The sequence below is a fragment of the Parasteatoda tepidariorum genome, chromosome 5 (assembly GCF_982258835.1).
Source record: "Parasteatoda tepidariorum strain Cologne lab strain chromosome 5, Ptep-v5.0, whole genome shotgun sequence".
Taxonomy (NCBI): domain Eukaryota; kingdom Metazoa; phylum Arthropoda; class Arachnida; order Araneae; family Theridiidae; genus Parasteatoda; species Parasteatoda tepidariorum.
The window spans coordinates 40,488,620-40,515,330 of record NC_141759.1 but is presented as its reverse complement, the minus strand read 5'-3'; the positions used below and the strand labels follow the sequence as shown (position 1 = coordinate 40,515,330).

General features: G+C 27.2%; 2 protein-coding genes across 2 annotated transcripts in view; one reads left to right on the top strand and one right to left on the bottom strand.

Moving 5' to 3' along the window:
• The window catches only part of LOC107438283 (steryl-sulfatase), an 8,067-nt gene extending 6,779 nt beyond the window's left edge, over nucleotides 1-1,288 (top strand). The window contains exon 5 of the mRNA XM_016050521.4: nucleotides 636-1,288. Within this exon, the coding sequence (XP_015906007.3) occupies nucleotides 636-988 (353 nt within the window). The 3' untranslated portion in view covers nucleotides 989-1,288. The remainder of the gene's footprint in view (nucleotides 1-635) is intronic.
• Nucleotides 593-26,711, bottom strand: LOC107438292 (uncharacterized protein C19orf47). Its single transcript, XM_087163761.1, has 11 exons — nucleotides 26,662-26,711; nucleotides 15,787-16,145; nucleotides 15,142-15,344; nucleotides 13,039-13,096; nucleotides 12,887-12,961; nucleotides 10,629-10,805; nucleotides 8,877-8,944; nucleotides 7,395-7,590; nucleotides 5,758-5,928; nucleotides 2,740-2,881; nucleotides 593-1,030 (listed from the first exon to the last, which is right to left on the bottom strand). Exons 2-11 carry the CDS (start codon nucleotides 15,800-15,802, stop codon nucleotides 1,027-1,029), a joined length of 1,110 nt encoding a protein of 369 aa, XP_087019887.1. The 5' UTR covers nucleotides 15,803-16,145; nucleotides 26,662-26,711; the 3' UTR covers nucleotides 593-1,026.

Below are 26,711 nucleotides of genomic sequence, written 5' to 3'. Positions count from 1 at the left end.
ACCTACAACTCCACACGTTTTTCTTTACATGAAACAAAGCCTCATTTTCGTCTTCATTAGCATTAGGAATACTTTTTCTGCTCAAACCGAAATAACTTTAATATATTTCCAAAATATCGGTACAATTTCTGAGCTAAAGGCCCTGGAATCTGCTATTTTAAAAACTATCTGAATGGGTATTTTTAACCTTATAAAAGAAGCGGTGATTGAACCGTTATAAAACAAGACAACACATAAGGGAAAGCGAAATATGTGGGAAGTATGGGTCAAGGTTCGTCTGTATTACATAAGATATTTCTTTCTAGCTTGCTCTTATTTTGTCTCATTCTATTTTGTATGTTTCAATTTTGTTTTATTCATATTTTACTTCAGGAAACCGTTTAGACATAAAAAAATGAAGTTTTAAAATTTAATTAGGATGTTAAATGTCACTAGATATCCCCCCCCCCAAGTTGCTATTATAAATAAAAAAATTTATTACAATTCCATTAAACTAAATAAAAATTTCAATAACAATTTATCCAGTAAAAAAATACAATTAAGTTGAGAAAATCAAACAACCACTTCTACATAAAGAAATCACATCCAAATATAAATGGGACATTTTTTATTAAACAATAAATGTTTTCTTACAGAACAAAAAGTATGGAAAATACACTGGACTACACCGAAATTTATTCCTGGAACTGAACGATGTCAATATGTGTGCCATTGCTTTGGAGATCATGTTGTTCATCACCAAAATCCACTGTTGCATGACATCACAGATGACCCATCGGAGAAAAACTCATCAGAAATAAATCAGAATTACTATAAAATTCTATCAAATGCGGAAAAAGCAAAGTTAAAACATGAGAGAGAAGTTGAATATGTGCCAAGCCAGTTCAGTTTCTCGAATACTATCTGGAAACCATGGCTTCAGCCTTGTTGCAACTTTCCATATTGCAGATGCAATGAAAAAGATGCTATATCGTCTCTTGTACAGTAAAAATAAAATCCAGTGTAAATTTGTACATTCCAGATAAACTACCTAAGAAAGAGATTTAAAAAGGATTTATTGCGACTACAGTTTAAAAATTATATTTTGATTAAATAATGTGTGTAATTTATCTTTTTAATCAATCTTTAAAACTACTTATAAAAATTAGATGGAAAGATCAAAATCAATTAAGCATTCTGTGATATATTTACAATAAAGTACACAAATTAAAATAGTTGCCAATAAGAAATTTTTTTATACAATAAATTTGATGTATTTTATTTAGAGAATAAAAAACTTTTATTTTTATGTCTGAGTTCTTGAGCAAGTAAAAAGAATATAATTTGATTAAATTATATAGCAGAATGTTTGAGTAGTTATCAAAACTCATAACTCCCAATTTTTTATTGTGGACATTTTAGTACCAAATAATAAAAAAGAAAAATGTTCCCAAAACAAAATTTTTTCTCTCTCTGTATTTGACATTATGGATATAGGCTATGAATACAGGCTTGATAATTCTCAGAGGCAAACTATTCTAAGTTATGAGTTAAGCTAATTAAGAATGATGAGAAGCAACTTTAATAAAAATCCAACCTAGGTTATTCTGTAAAAGCGTTTTTAGGAATAATTTTAAAACCTCTAGAGAGTGCATAACATGCATACAATTTCGAGGAAATTCTTAAAAGCCTAAAAATTTTTATTCAGTTTTTTCCATTTTAATAATACCAACAATAGATTTTAAAGAAATTATTTATAAGAAATGACATACAAGAACAAATCATTTGGCCAAAAATATAATGAAATAAGCATTACCTGTTATAAGATTAGTTAACAATGATAGGCACACATAGTTTAGTTAAAACTATAATTTATAGTTAAAGCACTAAAAACACATAAACTGGAACTTTTTAAGATAAATATTCCTATTATCGAAGCTTCACAGAAGAGAGTAGATATTGTTTGATTTATAAGGATATGTGCAAAAGCAAAAACAGTTACTTGATCAAATCAACAAGATTTTAATGATAAGGCATTTAAAATTATCTTGGAATTTTAGGTATTTCTGATACAGCGAAAATCTATCAGGGTGCGTAGCCAAATTATTACACAAAAAATAAGCACCTTTTAAGCACTCAAAAAATATTTTTAAGCACTTTAAAAAATATCCTAATTAGGCAGGGTTGAAAAGTTTTTGACAATTGACGGTTTTATCTTGTTTTAACCGTCATGTCAAAAAAAACTTTTGGCATTGTTTTTGACAGTTGTCAAAAATCACCAAGTTTTGAATCAAGTAAAACGAATGGCCTTTTTCATACACTACGGGCCGACGGTACGCCGAAATAGATTGGAGTTGAATTAATTGTGAAAACGTTGAATAGAACAATGTGAACTGTTTTTTTGCATAATTCGTAGCGAAAATCAACATAGTAAAGAGAAAATTAAGCAATTTTTAAAAACACCCAATGAAAAAAGCACATTTAAGGGCTTTTAAAAATTGAAAATAAGCACTTTTTAAAAATGCTACACACCCTGTCTATGTTATGAACATGAATAATGCCAATAAAAGCTGTGATCAAGTTTGATGGTTTGAGTGATTGAAAATTACATACACTGAGATGTTTGGATGGAAATGAATATTTGACTTAATTTGAGATATAGAAAACTAACAAAAGAATAATAGCAAATTTAAATAAAACGAATCAACAAGAAATAGATACTGTTGAAGAAACATAGGATAAGTAAGGAACTCTTTTTACCTTCCTAACCTGTCGAAAACATTAGAGGAGCCTTTTTTTGGTAGCTTGACTTTTGAAAGTAATATCTTGTTTCGAGCATTTGAATTGGAAACTTGACCTCCTAACCTGCCTTTTACACCAAGTCTATGAGATATAGCTCCACCTATTTTAAATAAAATTATTTGACGTTACTCATAAAAACATGTTTGGTGATGAGAGTTTAATTTAGGAATATAATTTCATGAAAATCTGACAGGTAAAAGTACCAAGATTATCATTCATATACACATATTTGCTGAAAAAAATTACCAATGTGCAAGAAATACAGAATAAATTGAAACTTTTTTATTACATTTACACTGATTCAACTCTTTGTTTTAATAAGAAGGAGCGTCATAATATAAAAAAATATTTACTCATGACTAATATTGGACTAATTTTAACAAAACCATGCCATTCTTTGAAAGGCAGTGTACAAATTTTTCATAATTCAGTAAAAGAATTTAAAAAAAAACAGTTGCTTCAATAGTTTTTTGACAAATTTGCTACTAACACTTCATTGTCATTTAATTTTAAAAATCCATACTTGAGTTATCAAAAATTACTTGTTGCCAATAGCAGAATAAAGAACTTTTTTACATACTTTTTTTTTAAAAAAAGTAACCCATAAAAAACAGCATGTACAAGAAATAATTCTTTAATAAAAAGATTCCATTAATGTTTCTTTACTTGAAATGGATGGTATTTTATTTATTGCCCTTTCTAAATGGACAATTGGCTTCAAATGTGCTCTTGGACATTAACTTTGAAGATAATTTTTTTTAAAGCATCAAAGCAAAAAATACTGCTATATTACTTTTATTCTTAAGAATTGTTGACAATGTACTAATTGGAACTCCAGCGTCTTTTGATTTTTTTTTTCTTTCCTTTTTTTTGAATCTCTCATAAATTTGCTTCTTCACTACAATAGCAAGTATATTCAATTCTATATGTTAGCCATTTTGCACAATAGACTAACAAAAGATCTTACCTTCCTAAAATTTCTTTAAAAATGTTTTCTAACCTTTCTAGGATCCGTATTAGATTAGATTAGATATCACTTTCAACTCTTGCCGTAATAGTTCAGATGATAAAAAATTCTTCATTCACCTTTTAAGCCATGCAGGATAATTCTTTTTAAAATTTTTTACTTCCATTCAGTAGGGTGCCGGGCACATGCCCGAGAGTTTGTGGGTTCGAAACACGCCAGACGAAGACTCCCCGTGACTGATGCACATTAAATCTGTGGAGTCGCAAAGTCCTCCATGCTTCCATAACAAATCAATAGCTCTGGGGGTACTGTATTGAAGATCGATCGTGCTTTGATCCAGGTCAAAAATTACAATCTGTGGATGAATGAATGGGTCCGCCCTATAAACGGATATGACGTGTGTGTGGCTGAAGACGATTTCTTGGCCATAGATTGCGTCACTGAAAAACAAACGCACCCTCTGCCTTAAATTTGCTTGGTTTCACCAAGCAGGCTTGCTAGTGTGGCAAGTTACATTAGAAACAACAACAACAATAAATAACTTATATAAACTTATGAAATTAATAACTACACTACAGTGTAAAGTCGCGCATCCGGAATCGGTGGGACTTCCAGAAGTTCGTATAATAGATTTTTCCGTATAATTGACCCCCCAAGGTAAACAAAGCTTAAAATGATTTAATAAATGATCTGAATCTAAGAAGCAAAAAATAAATAAACATTATTTTCAAGGGGAATAATGTTTCAGCATTAGAATATCTAATCAATAAAATATAAAATATTAGAAAAAAAATATTATTGCTGAAAATATGGAAAACGAAAAAAAATTAAAGGTTACGAAAATATTAATCCGCCATTTTGAACTAGAACGATTCAAGCAGGAAGGGGAAATTCATGTCATTCTGGAACAAAGCTTTAAATGATCTATATCTAAGAAACAAAAAATAAATAAACATTATTTTTAAAGGGAATAATGTTTTAATATTAGAATAAAAAATTGCTTAAAATATAGAAAACGAAAAAATATTGACATATGAAAATAATAATCCGCCATTTTTAACTAGAATGATTCAAGCAAGAAAGGGAAATTCCCGTCATTCATTAAGGTGGGTAGGAGGAGGAGAAAAATTCATTTCCTCCTTATTTGTGAAAGAAAATAAGTGTAAAGAGGAGATCATTTAAGTTGAGGGTGGGGAAGTAACAAATTATTGTTTTCTCTCCAATCATTGGCTATCAATCAAGCATAAAGGCGGGGCACGCTGATCAGATTCTCTTTATTTTTTCTTCTATGACTGAAAGAATCTGCTAAAGAAAGAACGTTACCCCCTCTCCCCCCGCCTCCTAAATATTACATGGTATGGGGAAGAACGAATGTTTTGTTTCTCAAGGACGTGTATCCTTTTAGACCTATTCAAATTTTCCATTTTGACTCCCCCTCCACCTTAACGCTTACCCCGTTTCCACAGTATTTCTTCTTTCAATAAAAAGGTTCCAGGAAATGCCTCTTTTACTAGCCACCTGCATGGGAAAGGAGGGGGGGGAGGGGACTCAGTTGCGGTCTTTTGAAAACAAATCTCCCTCTTTTTCCTACATTCCAAGGGAGGAGCGTCACTCAATGATCTTGGTAGATCTTCACTTCCCCTTTCTGGTGATTTATGGGTTCGATACATAAATCAGAGGTTCAGTGCAATCTAGAAAAAGAGAAAATGTGTCAAAAGACCTTTTTTTTTTTTTTAAGGGGAAGATGGAGAGATGTTTGTTTATTTTGATTGTTAAAAAGTGTCCAGGAAATCGACCCTTCCGGGAAAGGGACGTCTGGATATGGGACGTTACACTGTATATAATTAATTTTTGCTAAATTATTCATCACTACAAATTAATAATATGAAGTTAATAACTTCACTATATCATTAATTTTTGCTTAATTATTCATCACTACGAATCAAAAATATTAAGTTAATATATACATGTTCAGAGAAAAAAATAACATAAGAAATAATGTAAATTACCAAAAAGACCCTGAGACTTTGATCCTGCTCCAAGCCTTTTTAAAGTTTGAGCTGATTCCTTTCTGGTAGCAAGAATTGAATTTATTTGGTTTATTCGAATAGTTTTAGTGATATTGATGTTCGGAAGTTTCTCTTGGCGAGGCTTTATGACAGTTCTGGCACGTACATTTCCTGAAAGAGATACAAGATATCAACAACTGTGTTATAAGAAACATAAAACAAATTAAATATTTATTACATAATACACATGATTCAACATATATAATGAGAAAATAAATCATTAACAGATAGCCTAAAAGCTATTAACTGAAACTAGTAATATAAATAATCCAAAGTTCTGAAATGCAATACAACGAGCTATTATTAACTTTTAGGACTGATCTAATAACTAACAAAAATATGAAAAAGAATTACATAACGAATTTAATATGCTTTGAAGTAATCTCCTCCTGGTGTAATGCAGCTTGTTACCCAGTTGTTAAGGCAGAAACACTTTAAGAGTCTCCTTTAGGGAAACTCTTCATTCAATTTTTATATTTTTAAAGTCTTTGATATCCTTAAACTTAGTTTTTTTTTAGCAAACTTAGTTAAGAAATTAGAGATTTGTCCATTGTACGGTGATTGAGTCATCTTTACAACTTCCGAAACCAAAGAACTGTACAGAAAAGAGTACAGAAATATATAACGACAGACAGAGCCTGACTAAGGCAGGGGCATATGGGGCTGTTGCCCAGGGCTCATTTTTAAGAGGTATTAGACTTTTATTACATGTTACATATTTTTTAAGAGGTATTAGTATTTTTAGAGGTAGAGGTAGATCAGTCATCATAGATTTTTCTTATCAATCACAATAATCTTAGAATATTATTATCATATTCATTAATCCTTGATTTAACAGAAATTTGGATTTTAAAAAGTTAGTATTATTCAGATTACAACAGATTATTTAAGAAAAAAAAACTAAAAGTTGAGTAAAAATATGTATATAAAAAAATATGCCATATAAATAAAACAATTTGAACTTTCATCAAGAATTGATCAATCATTAGTCATTCAGTAGTTTTCAAAGGTTTAAAAGTGATATATAAACTCTTAGAGTGATATATTATAGTGATAACCCACTTATATTCAGTGATAATTATAATAACTAATAGAGTAATAATAAAAAAATGTAAGTTATAATAAACTATATATATGACCTTGATATTAATGACAATAAATAATAACCTTGAAGATATTAAAATATAAATATTTTCATACAGATAAATAATTTTTTGTAAGACAAGTCAAGCATATTTGACAATCTTAAGCGCAAAAGAGAGAGAAGTTTTTTTTCTTTTCACAAATTTAAATAATACTACAATAATATTTAATATTATTATTACTAAGAATAAATTAAACTGCTAGACGATGTTTAGGTAAGACGAACAAGTTTCAAAAATTAAAATATTAAGAAAGTAAAAAATTTAGATACATGTGAAACAAAGCAAATGTTCAGATTAAGAAATGCAATATTTAATACACAGTTAATATTGGTGTAATTATTAAGCATAAGAAAAGAAATAAAAAAGTAAAAAAAATTCCGTTAGTTAAACAATTCTGTTCATACAAATGAATATCAATATACAAAACTTTACCTTTCATTGGTGAAGTAGAAACAACTGTTCGTTTTTTACCAACAGTCATTTTTAAGACACCTTTGTAAGGAAGGGGAGTATTCCTCTTTTGCAAATCAATATCACTAAATACTGTAGAAGTTGGGATTTCATCTGAGCTCATTTTATTAGGTCCAAGACGTTCAAAAACAGACGATGCATTTGTTTTAACTGCACTCTAACAAAAAAATTATTACATTTATAAATTTCATGAATTCCATTTAATACCTAGAAATTTTTAAAAAAATTAAATTTTAATCAAGTAAAACATGAATATTTTTTAGGGCTGAAATTATTAATCATGGCAAAAACTACCACAGATTAACATTGTTTTTAGAACAAATGAAAGAAATACACCATATACTCTTCAAAATTTAGATGTAAGCAATCAGATATACCTATCTTTACATATGATCTTGGCAATATTTGGATACAGATTAGTAGTACTTAATTATAAATGCTTTGAAATCAAGAATTAAAAAAATTAATGTAGCTTAAAATGTCAGATGATGTGTAGACTACACAACTTAGGGTTAAAAGGTTACAATGAACACAAATTTGTAATTAATAAACTTGTAGTAAAAATTAAGTATGTAAGTAGAATATCATGCATTTTTAGGGACTAATTTATAAAGAAATTAGGTTCATCAATGGAACCTTTACAGGATGTGAGCAATATAGTAATTCAGTGTTTCCCAAAGTGTGGTAGGCGTACCCCCTAGGGATACGGGAACAGTTTAGGGGGTACGCGTTCTTGCAACAAACGAAAATTTCAAAAACAAATTTCAAAACAAAGCTAGCCATGAATATTTACCATTATGTATTTTTCTATTGGCTACTTTTTGCAGAGTTAACAGTTAATAATTAGTGGTGTCAACAGCCAGTTGTGATTTTTAACTTTTGTGAATTTTTTAAAGTAAAAAATACATTAATTTTTTATTAGTGGTACAAAGCGTTACGAAAAATTTAGAAAGGGTACACGAAAGTCATAAGTTGGGGAAACACTGTAGTAATTGAAAATAAAATGAGAGAAAAATATACATTTTTCTTTTACATGGCATCTTTATGTGTTATGCATTAGAGAAAATTTGCAGAATGTGAAGTATTCTCCTCTTGTCCTCTTTTTCTTATTCAATAATGTGAGGTACTAATTTGCCAATTTTGAAAGCTACATTATTAAATGGTGAAAAATTCTGATACAATCAGAGTATGTAAATAGAAAAACAATCAAAACTAATACACATTTTACTGTTTATGCCTTTTTTATTTTGACAGATTTATTTTAAGTATAATTTATAGTATAGAAACTAGAAACAGACATATTGATACAACATGTCAGTTTCATATACTTTGATTACATTATTTAAAATTATTCGTTTAAAATGAAATGAAAAAAAAAACAATACCATTTGCACTTAGAAACTAAAATAGTTATCATGATGAATTTAAACAAATTTATATTACTTTAGCAGTATCTGTAGAACTGCTGACAGCACTGTCACCAAGACGAGAGAAAACAGATCTTTTAGCCCCTAAAAATATATAAAAAGATAATGAAAGCTGATATGAATCAAAGTTGTTAATATTACGGCAGAATCAGAAAAACAAATATGTACCCATAAAATATAGTTTAATAAATACTTAACTTACAGATATTTTTTTATTTAAAAAATTATGTGCACATGCACACACATGGAAAAAAATTATTAGGTTCACACACTGCATCAACAATAAACATGTATGAAAATTTAACAAGAATTTTGGGTACCGATTTCAAAATATCCTGTAAATATTGTTAAAAATGAAAAACTACAAGTTATAAATAAAAATAATTCAGAAAAACTTTTTACAAAAGAATGCAATGTGTATATGTCCACTTTGAAATGCATTCCAAGAGGCTTTTGGTATTAGTTGTCCTTTAAGGGGTTCACTATTTGTTTAGTTCCACTGTTATGTCTGACACAAAGCAAGTAATACCATCATGTTCTAGAATGTTTCAAAACTACAGGTAATATTTTACGTAATTATAGTGTGTGAGCTACTATTATGGGGCCGTTCAATTTCAATTACAGTAGAACCTTGGTTAACCAAGGTTTCTGTTAACCGAGCCGATAAAGAAGTCTGTTTTCTTCCTCTTTTTTTTCTGAATGACGCCCGGTGGCTGAGCGGTAGCGCTTCGTGCTGTCGTGCCACAGGCCCCTGGTTCGACCCTCGGGCCGGGCAAGGTTGACTCAGCATCATTCTAAAATTAGATTGTTACAGCAAATGTCAAAGTTTTTAAACTTTGACATTTACTATTGATATTACTATATCTTTCTCATTGTTTAAAAACAATAAACAAAGGGAAGGGAGTGAGGATTTTCTTATGTAAGGATGGAGGGGATTAGTGATTTGTTTATTTTTGTGGACAAGGGCGGAAGGAGATTGTCAAAAATATATTTACTTAAAATTGGAATAGCCTTTAGAAAACATCATTTTTCCACCTCTAGGTATTTTATTTCTGTGTCAAAGAATGCTCATTGGATGCAAGCTCAATTCTATGAAAACAAAGTTTTTTAACAATCACCTGCCCACTTTTAATTGAAAATAGATGCGCATGGAAAATTTTAATTCTTATGAAACTTTCAACTAAACTCTACATTCTTCTTTGTTAGAGTTTGGAAGCATTTCAATTTTTTAAGCCAATAGTTCTCTTTTTCTTTATCAATCTGTATTTTTCCCATTGACCTTTTGAAATTGTAAGTTTTTGTTAACAATCAAATCCTAAGTTATGGGATGACCATAAAAATAATTGAAAAATATTATAATAAAAAAAAAAATTTCTTTGGTTATTTATATGACTAAATTTAATTAAAGGATTTATTGGCTGCAATTTTTCTTTGTATACAGACATTACTTTGCGTTTGATACTCTTTTGAAAAATAATATGCTTTATTATAATGTAATTCAATTTAAAATGAAATTAAATTCACCTTGAAATCCCCGATCACAAGGAGTTTAGAACAGGATAAAACAAATAATAAAAAAAAATATCATCTCGAGCAAATAAGAATACTTTTTATTAAGCATTAAATTTGTATCGAGTTAAATTTTATTTTAAGTAATTGGCTATTAATTAATTTTTGAAAATGTTATATGCTTATTAAGAAACTATCTCACGATTTCAATAGAAATAAAATATTCATACATATAATACATAATTTTAAACTTAATTACCCAGGGGGAGTTTTTGTTGTTGCTGTAAGATCTGACGAGTTTTTGCAGTGGTTCCTGATGGCATTTTAATTTTATAAGCTCCTTCTTCTTCAGCAGGAACTCTTCTGGCTTTCTTCACTACAGTGTCTTCGGTATTTTTCCTCTTTAAACTAATCAGATTTGGCTTCTGAGGAGGTGCTATTAAAAAGACATTGTATAACGTTTAAATTATGCTAAATAATAGGCTGTAAGAAAAAATAATCAATTTTTTTTAAATTACACATTAACTTCACAAATAATAGAAAATGCACTTCACTTTGTAAACAATTGGCTTACAGCACTAAAACCCTAACAGCAATTTTACCTTGGCAGCAGTTTGGCTATAAGTTACTTATCATAAATAATGGGATGTCTTGATTTTTTAATATTGTTAATAGAATGGCTTTTAATATACGGCAATAAAAATTGCGATCGATATTGGATGAAAAGAGGCTACACTGTATATGAAACTATACTTGAAAGATACATGGTTAATAAAAAATATAGTTATATTTTATAAGTAAACAAGTAAATATGGTTATAAATAGTATGTTAATAAAATAAGTAAATATAGTTAATAAAAAAAGAAATTTAATTCTCATTTTTTAAAATTGTTTTTTTTTTTTTTACTATCTTTTGTCTAAAAAATCTATTGAGCACTATTTTTCATTTATTCCTATTTAGAATTACGCAGTTTTGCTTTCTTTGAATCCTATCAATAGTTTTTAATGTATCTGATACACAATAGCATGTAAGTGGAATCACTGCAATGTGATTTAAAAGTTCATTGAAATTAATTTTGAAAACTATAAAATTTCTTCTGCAAGTTATGTAATTTTTCTATATAAATTTTTTGGTTAGAAAATGGAAGGAGAACACATTCAAAAATTGGCTCATTACATCAGGCTAATTTACTCTTAATTTGAATTACAAAATATTACAGTGTATTAATCGACACCCTATTTTTGAAAACAAGATAGTAAATCTCTGGTATGTAGGGTGTGTAAGTTAACCGCTGAAAAAAAGAAAAGAAAATTTCTAGCTTATTGTAAAATTTATTTAAAAAGAGGGAAATTTCAAATATTTGGGATGGCGGTGAAGATGATTATTTGAGGGACCCATCAGATGAGGATGAGGTAGAATCCATTACAGAGTAGTCTTCTAATACTATTTTATTTTATAACCATCATTGAACAGCCGACCAAATTTTGGATTTGCCTTGTAATTTTGAACCTAATTCAGAAGACATGGAACTCTTGGATCACATATTGGGAGAAATTTGCCATCAGGGACAACTTTTTGATGGAACTAACCTGCATTTGCGTTACACGGAGAGAAAAACCACCAAAACTCCCATGGTTAGCCTGACGGCAAGGGGATTCAAACCCATTATCTGCCTACCACTGAGGATTCATTATGTTCGCACTGGGGTAGGAGTCAGGTGCAGAATTCGTATCAACCAACCATTGCTGGTATCTAAACCAGGTTCACCTCATTATCATATATAGTGATGTATAAGTTGACCCTCTATATTTGATTAGGCATTTGAAAAGTTTCTATATATCGGAGTTAAGTTGACTGCCGAAAAATCTAAGCCTGAAAATTTTCAAAACTTAAAAATATATAAAAAAAGTTATTAACACTACAAAATTTTGTCAAGTTATCTTCTTTCAGTTTTTGCTCTTTATAGAGAAAACGAGATTTTATTATATAGAGAATTATATAATAAATTATTATATGGAGATTATATGGAGAAAATGTGATATGAGAAGTTTCAAAATTAATCGCATATAGCATATTAAAAACAGTTTTTGTAAGGCATAAATTCAGTTATTTATATCAATCTCTTTGTTTATAACTGATTGATGGGTCACGATCAACTCCGATTTTATTACCAGTGTATAATTCAACCTTTAGATTTTCATACAATTTTAGGGATTTGAAAAGAGGAGTAATACACCGGAATATATGATGATACATTTTATAATGAATAGAAATGAGTTTTGTTTGTGCTCATTCACATCATTGTTTTTCTTTGTAGTGAATTATGGCACAAAATCAGGTGTTTTTTTTCAGTAGAACACACTTTAAAAGAGAACCCTTGAAGTCAATATTATACTAATTAATTTACAAATTAGTACTTCATTTTGAGTTCAAAAGATTTTAACTTATTTTGCAATGAAAATTAAAATAGTCAAAAAAATAAAAATAAATTAACATGGAAGTAAAAAATGCAATACTTAGTCTAGAATGAATAGGAGGCGGTTGAACAGGTGCAAAACGCCTTGTGTAATGCCCGACCATTCTTTCAGCAACTGATAAATAAAAATAACTTAGAGATAAATAAATGTAAGAAACAAATGTCAGAAGTAAAGTAAGAAACTATATTTACCTGCTGTTTTGTTAGGAGTCACCATTTTAGATCCGCCAAACATCCTTTCTTTAGATAACTAAAAAAATTTACATTTTTTCTTTACAAAATTAATAAATTTCAATAACTTAATTTAACATTTTTCTACTTTTTAGGTTTATAAATTTTATCTTCTCAATATGATCTTCATGTCTTTTTTTTCTAAACATATCTAAATATTATAGTTGTTCTTAAATCTTACTTTCTGAGCTTCAATAAATACATCAGTATAACTACTATAGAAGTATACTAAGGAAAAAATGTATTCAGTATTAGTCTAAAATCATAAGGATATTATCATATCAATTGCAGGTTGAACTTGAATTTCAATTGTTTAACATAGATTAAAGAATTTCAAAATAACAAAGAAATGCTTAGAGCCAAAATTTTACCAAAAAAAAAAAAAAAAAAAAATTCCAATAGAGTGCACTGCAAAGAAATCTGTATCTGATGAAATTTCAGAAACGTACATATTCTTTTTTATTGCTTTCAGAACTTATTTCAGCTGTTTACAAGATCTATTACATACAAAATGAAAAAGCAATAAGCATATTTTATGAAATAATTAGCTTTTTAAAAACTAAATAACAATAGTTATACTTGGCATTTATACGGAGATAAGATTGGCAAAAAGTAAAAAAAAGCTGAAATTCTACATAAGTAGCACAGGACAATGAAATTATGTACAAAGTACATATGTATAAAAGAAAAATAAGTGATGTTCAATTATAAAATTAATTACACAAAACATTTTTATGATATTAACTATAGTAATACACATGCTAAATTTTAAGCAAAATAATAGTATGTCTCAATTTATAACATACAAGTTTGAAAATTTTGGTTCATTGTTATACAATATGGAAGACTAATGTATAAATTTTAGCAACACGGAAGTGAAAGTTGTAGTTACTTAGTGAACCTAAAATTCCTTTTAGTTTCAAAAAATTTGATCATGAATAAAGGACCCAGAGAAAGTTTTTCTTCTTCTGTTACATATATATCTATCAACAAATTACATTTATAATTACTCACGTCATTTTTCAATAATTTTTTCAGCAGTTATTTATCTTTTTTTCGGATATTTATATATTTTTTTAAAATTTCCATAAATGATCTAACCATACACGAATTTTGAATCAGAACAATGACATACTGACACTTCTAAATAGCAAATCGACCATATTTCTGACAATACTCAAGTTTTGAATTAGAGTAATCACTTTTTGTAGTGCTTGTATAGTTACAAGTCCATCATAAACCCATAAAATTTTTTGATAATTTCTTTAGTCATTTTGAAATGTATTTTTAAAGCCAATATTTTTCGGCAATTTCAACATGCTTTTTCTTAAATTTTGAAATTTTAAAACGAATGACTTATTAATGTTCTTGAATTGTGACAAACCCACCATAAATCAATGTTTCCTGATAATTTTTTGGACCATTTTCATGTGTTTATTTTTAATTTCAAACGCTTTAATATGATATTATGACGAATGAGTTTCGAATTAAAATAATCACTCATAGAAATTTAAAAATGAAACATTTTTTGACATTTAAAAAATAATAATTTAGAGAAGTTAGGGATAAAATTGTTCTGCTTTTTAGCAAATTTCGGAATTGAAGTTATATTTATTCATATTAGTCACTAAATTCCTAGTAGAAAATTAATTTTCAATATACAATTTGAGACAGTCTGATATGTAGCAGTTAAGTTACTAATCTAGTTAAGTTTAATTTTATTATAAATTACATACATTTTCATAAATAAATTAAATATTTTAATTAGTAGATTTCAGTGAAGAAAATATAATATTTAGTTAATTCATAATCATAATGCTTTTAAAATAAAGTACAGTAAAAATTAAAAACTTGAACAGTTATAATTAAAAAAAATCCTTTAAAATTGAATAAAGAATAGCTACTTCAACATTCAAAGTTGCAAAATCAGCAGCAAGAAATTCTAATGCAGCTTAAAACTAAATTAATGCTACAGAAAAATTAATAACTCTTTACTCCAAACTATTAAATTAATGCTCTGAGCGATATTAAAACTACTAGTAACTGCATAATAAATTGTTTTACCTGAGTGTGAAACTCTTTAGCGTATCGTAGGATAGCTATAACATCTCCCATAATTTTAATTCCCATATCATACAGGTATTCTTTGGACAAATCTAACAGCATGTCCAATTGAATTCGATTATCCGAAAATATAAGTGCATAATTTGCAGCAACATTTGCTGGCAAACCAGCTTTTGAGAAGAAGGTTATCCATTGTGATGTATCTGAAAACAAAAATAAATTAAGTAGTTATTTACACTAATTAGTATGCAAGTAGTAATGACTATTTTCTTTTTGACAACTGCCATACATAAAGAATATGGCAGTTAAAACAAGGGTAAGCTGGCCAGAAAAAGTTTGCATCATAATATATTGGCCCCTTTAAAAAATAAAAACTTCTCTTTTTCATGGTATAGAAATGTTATTAAAGAAACAATTAAACTAGGAGATGGCATATTTCACATGTTTTCATAAGAATCAGTATTCCTCTCTGATCCCACCTAATATAGGCACATTTTAAATAAAAGTATAGATGCAAATAAATGTAAGTTTATCATCATAATTTTGAAAAGTATGAGAGCATAAAAATCAGCTTTGAAGTAAAAAACACATTTAGAAATCATATAGAAACAAACACACAAGTTTTTTATGATCATGCAAGCGTACCTATAACTCTAGACATTTTGGTTTCCCTTTTTTTAAGCTTTAAATAAATCAGTTAAATGCAAATATTCATGTCAGAAAGAGGTGAACGGATAAATTTTATTTTAATTTGAGACGTAAAATTGTGAATTTAGCAACAAATTGCCGAAATATGAGATCAAAATACACAAATACGAATAACTTTGACTACATTGATCTCTGTTGCCGAATTATGAAAAATATTTAAGAAAAAAAATAAAATCACAACTTTAAAAATTAAATAATTTTCCTTCATAATGTTAATTTAAATTTAAAAAAAATGCTTCATACTGAAAAACAGCCACACTCATTCAAGTTTTACTAAAAAATATTTTTTACATAGGCTGTTGCTTGGCTGACCGCCTTTTTAATAAATAGAGGCATTTGATTGGTCGATTACATCATCGTTTTCATCGTTATCTCTTCATCGTTTTGTCAGGTTTACTAGAATGGCGTTTTTAGCATTTTTGTTTGGCGCAATTTTAATAACGCGCATGCTCAGTTTGATAATTTATTCAAACCAATCTAAGTACTTCGTAGACAAAGAATATAGACGCTTGTATCCCCTCCTTTGCTCGTGTAACTCAAACAAAGACATAAAGATGGAAAGATCAATCACTGTACCAAACAGATGTCAGGGTGAACTTTGACACTGGACACATCACTGGTCTCTATTTTTTTTTATTTGATTTTCATAAATTGTTATGATAAATAATAACATTCTGTCACTGTGCCAGAAAAATCTGATCACATTTTTTTTTAAAGATTTATAATTTGTAAATTTTAAATGAAAAAATTAATGTATTTTAAAAAATTGATTTTTATATTGTTCTGAAATTCAAATACTTGAAATAAATAAAAATAAAAAAAAACAATTTAAGTGCTTATTAAAAATATATAAAAAATATAAAATAACTAAAAAAATTAATAAAATGATTAAAATAAAATAGAACAGTTTTATAAGCAATCTAAGCTGCCCAAAGCATTTAATTTCATGATGAACAATAAATTGGAAAATGTTAATAATTGCTGAGATAGAGTCTCATAATTGCCTGTTAGCGTTCAGTTAGTTAGTTATTAAAACTTATTCATGATATTCATTTGTGCGTAATCTAAATTCTAATTATTTTCATTCAAAAAGTCTTTCAAAATATAATTTTATTCCTGTATTTAAATTACAAGTAACTTTGATATCTGGGTTGCCTACAAAAATTCAAAAAAGTACAAAAAAAAATTTAGAGCATTTCACAGCATTTACTATTTATCAAAGATGATAAAAAAAATTATTGATTATTAAAAAATAATTTTATTGCGATAATCAACATTAAGCTGGAAACCTATTACTATTAAGCAATTTAAAAGACTTTTTCGTGGTTTTCCTTCGCATGTAACACAAATTTGATTACTTTAACTTAATCTTCATTAAAATAAATTATTCTTATAACTTTCATGAATTTGATTGTATTCTGATACTTAAATTGTTAATTACTTTGATCTCTGAATTGGATTAAGCATAATAAGGGTGTTTCATTACATTCACAAAATAAAAAAGCTCACACTTTGATTTCTGGGTTGAGTTAATAAGAAGAGCTTTTCGTTCTGTTCAGAAAGATGGTACCCTATCTATTAAGGATAATAATAATGAAAAAATGTTTATTTATAATTTTACTCCTATACTTAAATTGCAAATTATTTTATTTTATATACCAATAGCAGCAATCTGAAAAACATTTTTGTCTGTTTTTCATAGAACGCGAAATTTGATAATTTTAATTTCAATTTAATCTTGATTATAATTAATTATTTTTACAACTTAATTGTTTATTAACTTAATTATTTATTAACTTAATTAATTAAAATTAATTTATTAATTAATTTATTAATTAATTTATCAATTAATTAAAATAATTAATTAACTTAATTATTTTAACTTAACTATAATTTATTTATAAATTAATTATTTTTATAAACATAATTATTTTTATAACGTAAATATGGTTTTATTCCGATACTAAAATAGCGAGTTACTTTGATTTTCGGTTAAAAACTACAAAAATTTGAAGAACATCTCGTTATAGTCACAAAGAAGTCTCTCAAAGATGCTGAAAAATGATTCATTATAAAAAAAATTCATTGCGATTACTGAACTTCTAAATGGAATCAAGCCATCTGAAAGATATTTTCGTGGTTTCCCTTCACGTATAATGCAAAATATGATTGTTTTCTCAAATTTTTATTCAAGCAAGGAAGAAAAATATTTATACCATTATTAACCACTCCAAAATCCAGAGTAAATGCTTTATTATAAAACTGATGCGTCCAGAATTTGGAATTATGATGAACTTGCCTGTATATTTTGATTCAATAAATTGATTTATTTTCTGCTTCCCTTCTTATCATTATTTTTTTTTTTTTTTTAAGTGAAAAATGATTCTTCTACATTACTGTTAGAAAATTTGACGGTTCATCAGGTTGTCTTTTGTCAACATCTGAAAATAAAATTCGAGAAAATAGTATTGTATTTGTAATGGCGAAAATATCCAAATGATAAAATAAACATGAACTTTTTTTACATTGTTAAAATTAAAAAACTTAAGTACTCGGGTTCCTATGATTTTATTATTTTACTAATAACTTATTCTAGTATGTTACATTGAAATATCTGATATATGTTATATTGAAATATCTGATATATGTATTATGATTTTATTATTTTACTAATAACTTATTCTAGTATGTTATATTGAAATATCTGATATATGTTATATTGAAATATCTGATATATGTATTTTGAAATATCTGATATATGTATATTGAAATATTTGGAGAAAAAAAAATTTCTAACCAAATGTTCTTTGAGTCAGGAAGAGACAAAAAATACCTGTTGATTTTTTTGAAATATACTTTCTATCACAAACGCCTTAAAACTTTGTTATCGATAAAAATAATTTCAGATGATTTTAATCCTTCATCTCTTATTAACCTCGTTATATCATGCTTTTGATCAAAGTTCAGCAGCGTGTCTGCGTTCTTTCTCTCCTAAATATTAATTTGATCCCTACACACGTTTTTTATTCCATTACTTATAAGGATTCGTAAAATATATATTAACGGCCCGGATTAGAGAACAACTGAATTATCTTCTTCAAAAATGGCAGTTATTTAATTTAAATTTGATACTTTTGTGTGTGATCATATCTCAGTGTCAACCATATCGGTGTCACGTATCAATGACATCCAATAAAAATCTAACTGTCAATGAACTTATTAACTGAGGTGAAGGGATTAATTGAATGCTTAATAAAATAAGAGCTTTCTTTGATGATATGTTTTTTAAATTAGTGGTGAAATCGTCTAATAATTATTTTTAAAAATCGTTGCAAGAAAGGTTTGCAAGGGTATTTTTTTTTCAGACTCATGCGAGTTAATTCAAATCAAATAAATATACTATATGTACTCTCTTTTTCTTTCTTCCGGATTCTAACGAATTAAAGAGTATTCATACTTATCAAGGTATTTTACAACAAAGTGCTAACATAGTACAAAGGTACATATAGTATTGATTTCTGTGCATAGATTTTTTTTTCCTTCTATATTTGCTTTCGGAAATTTAGCTGTATAATATTTTATACCCAGTTATGTAATTCTGTTGCGATCGTAATTTTTCTTAGAAAATTATTATTTAGATGATTAGTTGAATATTCATAAAGTACGTTAAGAAGAGGTTTGAAAAAAAAAGTAATCAATATCATGCGTAAATACTTTGGTTTTTTTTCCTTCTTTTTTTAATAATGTGTTACGTTTTCTTTTTTTAAATCATTCATTGCCACTTATTTAATTTAATTACATATAATTTCAAGATAAAAACATATCTCAGTTTTTACATAAGCATGTGAAAATCTAATATTTCATGCAGTCTTTCTGGTGGTTTGTGTTAGAGTGATAAATATTTGTTTCAAAACTATAATGTATGTTTCCGCAACTCTATCTCAGTACTATGACCCTTAGCAGTGAGTTCATTAACTAACATTATATTCAAATGTTCTGTAAATGAAATGAATATAATAATTTTAAAATCCAATATTTCATGCAGTCTTTCTGGTGGTTTGTGTCAGAGTGATAAATATTTGTTTCAAAACTATAATGTATGTTTCCGCAACTTTATCTCAGTACTATGACACTTAACAGTGAGTTCATTAACTAATATTATATTCAAATGATCTGTAAATGAAATGAATATACGTATATTGATTATCACTAAATGTCAAGTTTACTACTATGGATTGGAAATTCATTCAATTTCTTCTATTCTTTATGTAAGTCAATTTCATGAAATTTTGAGAAATTTTTTGTACTATTTAGAGATAAAAGAATTCTTTGCATGCATTCTGAGATGTATAAAGCAAGATTTTAGAAATGTTTAATTAATTTTTTTTAAGTACTTTGAAAACTCTGGTATTTGATAACTCCTTTAATATTTACGCGATTTCGTTATAAATTTGTTATATAGATAACTATTAATCTAACTAAGTAATAACTATTGTTATTTTAATTAAGTAAAGTTAATAAACTGTATACGATTGGAACAATCATTTGAGCAAAGCACAAAACGGGAATAAATTTAACTATTATAGGTTATATTCTCTAAAGAATAACTACCTCGTTTTTTTCCCACAAAAAATTTACTGAATTTAAAAAAAAAAAATTTTTTTTAAGAAAATAAGATCAATGCAGAAAAGATTATATAAACAATATATAATTGATTTTATTTTGAACTAATATTTATCTAACAGATAAATTTTATTTAGATATAAAAAAAAAGTTATAAGGATAGAATATCTCTTTCTAAAATTAGATATTCATGTAAATAAACTATTTCAGCTTAAAAATTGGCGTTTAACTTCTAAATTGAGTTAATATAAATGAACACATTAAGTTATATTTTTTAATCAAAGTAAAATAATATGTTTCTTAAAATTCAAGCAAATCTTTTTCGTGTATTATATGACCAAGTTTAATCATAATGCAAAACTGAAAATGTGTTTCTCTCATTATAAATATGTAAAGTCACACTTTAGGGCCAAATTAAATACTAAATAAAGAAATTAAAATCATTTTTTCTTTTTTAATTGTGTTGTTATGTCTTTCTGTTTTGTGCATATTCCATATAAATAAGAAAAGATTGGTTGCAGGATAAGACATTAATGTATAATTTATTCAAAATAATTCATAAAGTAATCAAGAAGGATAAAATAAAATTATCAAGATCTCTGGAGAAGTTTAATTTTTATTACAGCATTGATTGTTATACCATGTGTTCATTTATTAGTTCAATAATGGATCAGTAAAAACTTATTGCAACATTTCACATATTTCAATAGCAGTTTTGACAACTGTAGAGATTTCTTTCCTCTACTATGTTAAATATAAGTTTAATCTGCGTAATTTAATCTACACAAATAATCAAATGAAGGCTATTAAATCAATTAACCAGTATGTTTTGGAAAGCTAATTATATTGCTTTAAATTCTGATTTTAATTATAAAATCAGAATGTGAGATATATAACTTGCAACATTTTAATATTTCAACAGATTTTTTCTGACAAAATTGTTATAAGTCGGAACAAATTAGATTTGACAATAAAATTCAGTATCATCCTCTTACATGTCATATTTTGCTGGCATTTCAGTATTTCTTTTTCTCTTTGAAAGATAGAACAAGTTTATGTTACATTGGAAGTAAGATAATTTCAATTTTTTATAGGTTCGAAGTATATTAAAAACGAAAAATAGGTAATGGTTGTAAATAAGTTTTTGCTAATTTGGTTGGCTATAGTAATGGAGATAAACTATCCTGTTCAGTTCTTGCTAAATAGCCATCTAGGTCCTTAAGAAGTTAAACATGTGGCAGCAAAACTAAAAAGAAGTATTTTATTATGTGTATATTCACCACAAAATTCAATATTTAATTTCAAAAACTTGTAAATTCGTGGTAACGAAATGTGTGATTTTTCAAATTCTAATTTTAACTTTATAATTACGACACTAATGCTACAGTTTTCTTAATTTATTAAGGACAATATAAGTCCTGTTAAAATATTAAGATACAGACTACTACAAGCATAAAAACTTAATTTTTCTAAATGAAATTTCAAATTTAAGAAAATAAATAAAAAGAGTTTCAAATCTTTGAAAAAATTAAAATTCGCCAAAAATTGACGTCTATGTCCTGAAGGTTCTAGTAAATTGCAGAGTAAATTTTACTTAGAGTTTTTCGTTGAGTTTTGCCGTTGTAGATTATTTAGAGATTTGCAAGTTTTTATTGGAGTTTTACTAATTTTAATTGAATTTAATTTTAGTAGAGAAAATAATGTTCCACTGCTCATACATTCTAAAAGAAAAAATAGTGGCACTATATAAAAATGGAAAATCCATCACAGAAATTAGTTGGGTATTGAATATGTCGTATTATACAGCTAGAACATGGCATTTGAGGCAAATAAATTGTATTTTTAAGTTGAAAATTCGTAATTTAAAGATATATATTTCGAAATAAATTCCTTATTACTTAAGTGTATTAAATTGTAATCAGCATCTGATTTTATTTTTAAATTTTTCACGTATTGTTGCAAAAAAAAATTAGTTTCTCAAAACTATTTGCATTATTAACTCTTTAAACGAACCCTCTATTTTTTTGTAAATTTATGTTAAACTACATTTCAGATTTTTTTGTAAAATAAAAGTTCATGGAGCCTATTATTTTTTATAGTTTGCCTAAAAGTAATTTGGTTTTTAAGACCTATGATGAGTTGTAAAATTTTACCTACAGTAAAGTATTGACCATTCAGTACTTATAAAAAACCGAATTAAAATTATGAATAATTTATAAACAAACGGATAAATATCCAAATATGCAAAAAAAAATTTTTTTTATTCAGAGAAAGTACGTTTCTGTGTCCGATTTCGAAACTTAATAGTTAGCACTAAATAATTTTCATATATGAGGTCACCCTCAGGAACCATTAAGATTGACACTTAGTAATCAGATCATTAGAACGAAAGTTATTGAGGGTGGTTATGAGGGAAAGTTATTATTATTATAATTATTTTTTTTTTTGGTCCACTGTACAATGCTAACATGAATTCGCAGATATTCAATTGTTAATAGTTTTAGTAGTTCCTGTACTTAAGTGAAAAAAGAAATATTTCTTAAAAATGTGTTTTCTTTCTCACAAAAGAGAGAATAAAATTGCCTAAATATAGAAAATCATTAATTTGTAGCAAAATACGAGGATTTTCTTTTGAGAAACAGTAGAGTATGATGGGAGTAGTGAGGTAAGAGATTTTTCTATATTCCTCTCACACATCGAATATGCTATCAATTTAAGAGTAATTGTCTCTAATACTGGAAGTAGATTAATATCGTACTTGAGAGCTATGAAGACTTCGTAGTTCATTTTGTTATTTATTTTGTTTCATGAAATTTCTTCAATATTTTTTTAGATAACTAGTAATTTTTCTCCCTATTAATTTCAACAAAATTTTAAAATCACAAAAATTTCGGGACATCTATGGAAATGTTTAATAATTAAGAATACTTTCTTTATCTTATTTTTTTAAAGGAAATTAAGGATTACTTTGAGCCCTGATTATGTACTACTATAAAGCAGTTACATGTTTTGGTGCATGAAATGTTCTGTTATAATTTAATTTTCATAGTGTATTTCAATTATGATTACTTTTATAAAACTTAATTTAATTAGTTATGAAGTTAAGCTTTTAAGTATATTTAGAAAAATTCAATTTATGTTTAAAAGTAGTATTCCTCTTCATTTTATAATTTTTTTTTAGTAAACACAAAGAGAAAAAAAAAAGGAAGAGAGAGAGACTAAGTCAGTAGAAAAATCATTTATTTATTATAAAATGAAAACAATTTAGACATACATTTGGATCAAAAATACCACAGCTACCTACATTATAAGAAAAATCCAGTACATTTTACAAATTAAATAAATAAAATTTTTAGTCTATGAACAAAATGTAAAATTCTTCTTTTACAGGAGCTCTTTAAAAGCAGTTAAGATAAATAAAATACCAAAAGTAATACTTTTCGATGTGAGTGACAGTCATACATTTCATTCATAATTCTAAATATTTATTAGGCGCCTATTTAACTTTTGAAAGTTTTAGATTACAAGATATAAATATGATAGGCATGCTACAAAAATTTGAAAGCAAAATGACAAAAATTTGACAACAGTTTAGAACAATCATGTTTGAAATGACAAAAGTGCTGGTATTTCTTTTTAATGTTAAGACACTTTATGTAATAAAATGAAACAAAACATTCTAAAATACTATTTATATTGCAATACCAGAGCCATTATAGGGGTAGAGGAAAACAGAGCCATATGACTAGATCTCAATGATTTTACACTGAGATCAGGGTAAACCCGAAAAAAAAAATTGTTTTTTTTTCATTGCTTTTTATAACAAATCAACTCTAGTTATTAAGTTTATAATAGAATGATATTTATATTTCCATCACTTCTATATTCTGCGCTTTAAAATTTTTTAATTAACTTTTTTAAAAACATTTATTATTAGAAGAGAGAGATAATGTACTAAGGTGTTGAGTTAATCAATCACAATATAAAAAAAAGGATGATATAAAAAAATGCTACTATATACTTTATTAACTCAAATTTACCCAAGTACTATTAACTATATCATTAAAACAAATTAAAATGTTCAAAACATTATTTTAATCAACATTACTTTCAAGTAGTCAAAATGTATACTAATCCAATCAGCTTTCTTCATAACATTCATTTGGGTCACCTAGAAATATCTATTTCTGTACTGAGGGACCAAAACTGGATTTTCAACAAGACTGACCGGGCAGTCGTAACAATACTCAGGTCAGAACTGTGAAAAATTCAGTCAATGCAGGAGCCTTATTTCCACATGTAACTGATGATGATGACAACCTAGAACAAAACTAAAAGCATTGCAACTGAATATACATAACACGAAGCACAATTTGTGTTACAATACAACTTGTGCTTTTCAATATTATTCTAAATTTTAAAAATATCACTTATAGTAGTAATGTTATCATAGCAGCATCAAACAAATAATAAAATATGTAAACAGAGAACTTTAACACATGTAAACTAAGTTTTAAAACCAACAATATAATAAAATGGGAATCAATATTTTTATTTGAATACCATTTAAGCATATTCATGCAAAAAAAGTTGATAATTTTATTGGGTATTTTAAAATCACGGTGCAAAATATTATTAATTTAACCTTTTCCTCATACGAAATTTAAAAGTGGTTTCCTTCCAACCTTGTATTATTAAAGTTATAACTCATTTGTCACTCCTTTTTCCTTTCAAGTAACATTCAAGAAAATTCAATACACAGAAGTAATTTAACAAATTACACATAACTCCCACTTCAGACATACAGGCACACTGAGGTTGTTGAAGGAGCTTTAAAATAATGCGTTTTATGAGTTGATAAGAAAGTCAACCTATAACAAAACAACACATCATTACATTACAATTGTTACATATTAGTGCTTCCTATCAACCATCAAAATTTTATTCTACTCCTTTCGTATTATTCCAAACTATAATATCAATTTTCAAAATGTCACTTATAGTAATGTTTAATAAGCAGAATCTCACAAATAATAAGAAATGTAAACTATATATAATATATTAACTCTAATTTACCCTAGTACTATTAACTACATCATTAAAACAAATTAAAATGTATACTAATCCAATCAGTTTTCTTCATAACATTCATTTGGTTCACCTAGATTTCTATTTCTGTAGGTACTGAAGGATCAAAACTGGATTTTCAACAAGACTGACCTGGTAGTCGTGACAATACTCAGGTCAGAACTGTGAGAAATTCAGTAAATGCAGGAGCCTTATTTCCATATGTAACTGATGATGATAACAACCTAGAACTAAACTAGAAGCATTGCAACTGAATATACAAATCACGAAGCACAATTTGTGTTACAATACAACTTGTGCTTTTCAATATTATTCTAAATTTTAAAAAAATCATTTATAGTAGTAATGTAATCATAGAAGCATCAAACAAATAATAAAATATGTAAACAGAGAACTTTAACACATGTAAACTAATTTTTAAAACCAACAATGAAAAAAATGTGAATCAATATTTTTATTTTAATACCCCTAAAGCATATTCATACAAGAAAAGTTGATAATTTTAATGCGTACCTTAAAATCACGGTGCAAAATATTATTAATTTAACCTTTTACTCATAAGAAACAAAAAAGTGGTTTCCATCCAACCTTGTTTTATTACAGTTATAACTTATTTGTCATTCATATTTCCTTTCAAATAATATTCAATACACACACACAAAAATAATCTTTATAATTAACAACAAAAATTCTTGCTTTAAATAAAAACACAGATCCGACAATAATGCTAAGAAAAGTGATGAAAATGATACCTGTAATTTTACTGATTTCAAGTAGTGAGGTAGCTGCAATATGCAATGCTAGCCAGTAAAAATGTCGACACCAAGAGTTATTTTATATTAATTCAGCAAGCGCTGCAATACTAACGTCCAGTATCTAGAAATCACTTTGCATGAATAAAAATATTGTAGTAAAAAATATGTATTTCCTAGCGTATTCGTTACATCTTTCCAGCTCAAACATTTTCGCCATTTTCAATCACGTTCAAAAAGCGGGCATCCAAGCAGTTGGCGATAGATTTCGTTTGGCAATCACCCATTTCACCAGATCGCCAAAGTTTAGGGTTAAAAGAGGGCGGTCAGCCAAGACAGTGCGTTTTACATAACGGCTAACTACTACTTCTACTTTAGATTTCGTCTGTTCATTTTGAA